The 5000-nt window shown below is 38.8% G+C and overlaps 1 protein-coding gene across 1 annotated transcript in view; it reads left to right on the top strand.

Moving 5' to 3' along the window:
• LOC135094776 (histone-lysine N-methyltransferase 2D-like) overlaps positions 1-5000 on the top strand; it is a 31501-nt gene that overhangs the window by 10828 nt on the left and 15673 nt on the right. The window contains 5 exon segments of the mRNA XM_063995136.1: positions 2145-2190; positions 3287-3464; positions 4297-4407; positions 4526-4703; positions 4983-5000. The exon segment at positions 4983-5000 is cut by the window's right edge and continues 164 nt beyond it. Coding sequence (XP_063851206.1) covers positions 3444-3464; positions 4297-4407; positions 4526-4703; positions 4983-5000 — 328 coding nt within the window. The 5' untranslated portion in view covers positions 2145-2190; positions 3287-3443.

Genomic DNA, 5000 nt, shown 5'->3' with positions numbered 1-5000 from the left:
ACGTTCCTTCACCTTGCAACACCTCGGAAAAAAATAGGAAATGATAAGAATAGAATAATACCAATAAGAATAACTATATGATGAAAATAACAAGATAACATTTAAGAAGCGAAAATAATAATAATAATAATAATAATAATAATAATAATAATAATAATAATAAACGAATACGATTTCATTTAGTCATAAGAATAGTTCAGAGAGAGAGAGAGAGAGAGAGAGAGAGAGAGAGAGAGAGAGAGAGAGAGAGAGAGAGAGAGAGGGAGGCATTCCCCTGTGATGAGCCTTGTGATGACGTAATGAGGAAATCCTAAAGGAACGGTCTCGGTCTGAGCACGTGACTTCTTGGCTTCTTCCCGGCCCGTTAGTCGTTAAGTACTAGTAGTGGCGGTATAGGTGACTCTTAGTTTCGATATACAGTGACTTGCAGGCAGCGTGTATACAGAAATTGTTAAAAATGATAATAATGATGTGAAAATGACGTTGAGATTTGAACAGTTAAATATTTATGTTTTGTCCGTAAATCTATTCATATGCCAAGTTGACAATATTAATTTCTTCAGTGTATCCTTGTTTATTAATCCAAACTTTGAAATATAAGCTAAAATAATAGATATACGGAAACAACAACAACAACAACAACAACAACAACAACAACAACAACAACAAGTACTTAGCGCATTGTTAAGTCGTGTAATTTGTACGAGTTTATCTAAATACTCTTTACTGATGTTTACTTTTTTTATATTTATTATTATTATTTCGTGTTATTGTTGTTATTACTGTTGTCGGTGGTGGTGGTGATGGTGGTGGTGGCGTTGTAAATCTTCTTCTTCTTCTTCTTCTTCTTCTTCTTCTTCTTCTTCTTCTTCTTCTTCTTCTTCTTCTTCTCAAACAGTTAATATTAGTAAATGAAAACTGTAAAAGAAGAAAGCTAAACACGGAAATAAGAGAAATTATAGAAAATTTAAACCTAACTATACCACGTGGACACACACACACACACACACACACACACACACACGCACGCACACACACACACACACACACACACACACACACACACACACACACACACACGCACACACACACATTATCTGTACGTAACACCGCCAAGGCGTGTACGAGATAACGATAAAACCTCCCCCCCTCCTTCCCCCTATCTGTGTACGACAATGTGGCGCCGCGTACGATATTCTCTCTCTCTCTCTCTCTCTCTCTCTCTCTCTCTCTCTCTCTCTCTCTCTCTCTCTCTCTCTCTCTCTCTCTCTCTCTCTCTCTCTCTCTCTCTCCAGTTGTTTTGTCTTTTAAATAGTACGGATTATTATTATTATTATTATTATTATTATTATTATTATTATTATTATTGTTGTTGTTGTTGTTGTTGTTGTTGTTGTTGTTGTTATTGTTGTTATTGTCTTTTTTCTTCTTAATCTTCTTATTTTCTTCTTTTTCGTTTTAAATTATACGTTTTGCAATTTTGAGGCAGAGAGAGAGAGAGAGAGAGAGAGAGAGAGAGAGAGAGAGAGAGAGAGAGAGAGAGAGTGAGTCAGAGATAGAAATAATGAGTCAAGGCAAGAGTGGCCGATATGAGCTATCTCTAATCATGAGAGAGAGAGAGAGAGAGAGAGAGAGAGAGAGAGAGAGAGAGAGAGAGAGAGAGAGAGAGAGAGAGACGAAAATATACGAGAAATTGTTTACTAGAGACAGATAAATAGATAGATAGATACATAATAGATAGACAGACAGACATACAGACAGACAGACAGACATACAGACAGACAGACAGACAGACAGACAGATAGATAAACACACACTGATAGATGCAAAGGTAAGTAGATAGATTGATAGACAAATAGACGAATAAACAGATAGATATTATTAGTCTTGCACACACACACACACACACACACACACACACACACACACACACACACACACACACACACACACACACACACACACACACACACACACACACACACACACACACACACACACCGATAAAGGAAGCGATAAGAGAGAAGATTAAGAAATTTTCGATAATTAACTTACTACTACTACTACTACTACTACTACTACTACTACTACTACTACTACTACTACTACTACTACTACTAATGTACTTTCTCTCCCCCCCACAGATTCGAGGAAGCAGTGAGAAAGACACGAAACACACGCAACACAATGGTAAATAGTAGTAGTAGTAGTAGTAGTAGTAGTTGTTGTTGTTGTTGTTGTTGTTGTTGTTGTTGTTGGTTTGGTAGTAGAAAGGTGTTGTTTTTCATATTTTTCTTGTTGTAGTTGTTGCAGTAGTAGTAGTAGTAGTAGTAGTAGTAGTAGTAGTAGTAGTAGTTGTTGTTGTTGTTGTTGTTGTTGCTCTTGTTCCTGTTTCTTCTTGTTTTTTTTCTTTTCTTCTTCTTCTTCTTCTTCTTCTTCTTCTTCTTCTTCTTCTTCTTCTTCTTCTTCTTCTTCTTCTTCTTCTTCTTCTTCTTCTTCTCTTTGATAATAATAATAATGTTCATTTATGATAATCCTCCTCCTCCTCCTCCTCCTCCTCCTCCTCCTCCTCCTCCTCCTCCTCCTCCTCCTCCTTCACCCTTCCCGTTTATCATTGACTCACTCTGACTTCTGGCGTGACTCACTGATGGGGAGTAGGGGTGAGTCAGGGGGGTCACTGGGGGGCAAATGGGGTCAAGGGGGGTGTGGGTCATTGATTTACAGTGGCGCAATGGTAACTATCTTGTCTCTGTCTCTGTGGTGTCTTGGTTCGAGTCCCGTGTTGTGTTAGTGTGTGTTGTGGTGTGTTGTGGTGGTGGTGGTGGTGGTGGTGGTGGTGGTCATCTTTTTCTTCTTCTTTCAAAATGGTGACAATAATCTTCGTGTTCGTCTTCTTCTTCTTCTTCTTCTTCTTCTTCTTCTTCTTCTTCTTCTTCTTCTTCTTCTTCTTCTTCTCCGATTCTTTCAAAATAATGACTAGTGTTAGTTTATAATATTCTTCTTTTTCTTCTTCTTCTTCTTCTTCTTCTTCTTCTTCTTCTTCTTCTTCTTCTTCTTCTTCTTCTTCTTCTTCTTCTTTGCCATCGTGTTATTTCTCATTATCTTACATTATTCTGTCTATTCATTCATTTTCTCATCTCTCAGTTTTTCCTCCCCCTTCTTACCTCCTCCCTCCCTCAAAATCTATTACTATTCAACCTTCCTTTGTGTTCCCTTGTGTTGCACCCTTCCCATTCTCCTACTCTCCCATTTTCTTCTCCTCACAGAACCCGTTTTCTTTACACAGGTGGAGCAGGACAGCGGTCGGAGGGAAGGAGGGGGAAGCTGACGACTGTGGCGTAGAGAGAGAGAGAGAGAGAGAGAGAGAGAGAGAGAGAGAGAGAGAGAGAGAGAGAGAGAGAGAGATGGATTCAGTCAAGGTGGTCACCGCACACAAGCTCTCCATGTTGGTACGAAGCGAGAAGGTAAGAAAAAATAGATAGATAGATAGATAGACAAGTAAATGTAAAAGATAGATAGATAAATTAATAATAGAGATAGATAAATTAATTGAAAGGGAAGTGAAAAGTTAATTGTGATAAATAGATAAATGAGTAAAAAAGATAAATGTATGATAGGTAGATAGATAAATAAATAAAAATAAATAAATAAGTAAACAGTAAATAGATCAATAAATATATCAAACAAACAGAGGGATAAATAAATAAAATAACATCAATATAAGCCTTTTTAAACTTCACTAAAACACGATTATCATAGAAAACGAGAATTTTTTAACGTAAACTTAACTAAAAAAAAAGTTTGGTTCTGATTATAAATTGTGTAATATTTTCTTTGTTTATAAATTTGCAGTAAGATTTAGTGACCATTGCTATAGATAAATGAAATAATTGTTTTTTTTTTTCTTTTCTTTCCTCCTTGTTTTCTTTTTCTCTCCCTCCATCATTTATTTTATCTTTTCTCTCTCAACCTTACCTCCTTCCTTTCCCTCCATCTCTTAAATCCATTCCTCTCTTTCCCCTCCATGTTTCCTTCCCTCCCTTCCTCTTTACCTCCACTAATTCCTTCCCTCCATCTTTCTCTCTCTCTTTTCTCTCCCTTCCTTCCTTCCTTCCTTCAATTCCCTTCCTTCAATCTTACCTTCCTTCCATTTCTCCAATTCAATTTCGTGTATTCACTTCCAATCTACCTTTCCCTCAACCCTTCGTCTACTTTTCTCTTCATATCCCTCCCAACCCACTCCCACGCATCCTCACCCCACTCACTAACCTACCGCGCCGTTTCCCACACTCCCAGGCTCTGATCATCGATACCCGCACTTTCTGTGAATACAACACCTCCCACATTCTTAATTCTGTCAACGTGTGGTCTTCGAAGATACGAAAGAAGAGACTGCAGCAAGATTCGGTGAGTGAAACGTGGGAATGTGATGTTTTTTGTAATTTTTGTTGTATTTCAGTAAGTTGTAGAGAGAGATGCTTGTCTATTCATCTAACAACGTAACCTAACCTCCTTCCCCTCGCAGATCTCAGTGCACGACTACCTGGCGCAGGCGTGTCACGTGAGCGAGGTGCCTGGGGGCGTAGACATTATCGTGTATGACCACAGCGCGCCCTCCCTGTCTGCCGTGCCCCAAGACTCCTTCCTGCACGTGCTCCTCAATAAACTCGGCAAAGCTTTTCCTGCTGTGTTCCTGCTGGCCGGTGAGAGAGAGAGAGAGAGAGAGAGAGAGAGGGTGGGGTGGCGGTTATGTGTAGAAATAAGGAAAATTTGAAAAAAAAACATGACAAAATGAGAAGGAAAATTCGTAAAGATGAAATAAACAAACATAGCATCAAGAGAGAGAGAGAGAGAGAGAGAGAGAGTTGATTTAATATTCCCATTTCCTCACCTTTACTTTCCTCCCCATACCCTCAACACCATCACATGATCCCCTCGCCCCTTTAACCCCACCTCTCTCTCCTCCCATTCCTTAAACACAGGGGGCTTCTTAGAATTCC

This window comes from Scylla paramamosain, chromosome 46 (genome assembly GCF_035594125.1).
Source record: "Scylla paramamosain isolate STU-SP2022 chromosome 46, ASM3559412v1, whole genome shotgun sequence".
Classification (NCBI taxonomy): Eukaryota; Metazoa; Arthropoda; class Malacostraca; order Decapoda; family Portunidae; genus Scylla; species Scylla paramamosain.
This window is presented reverse-complemented; position numbering and strand designations above follow the sequence as displayed.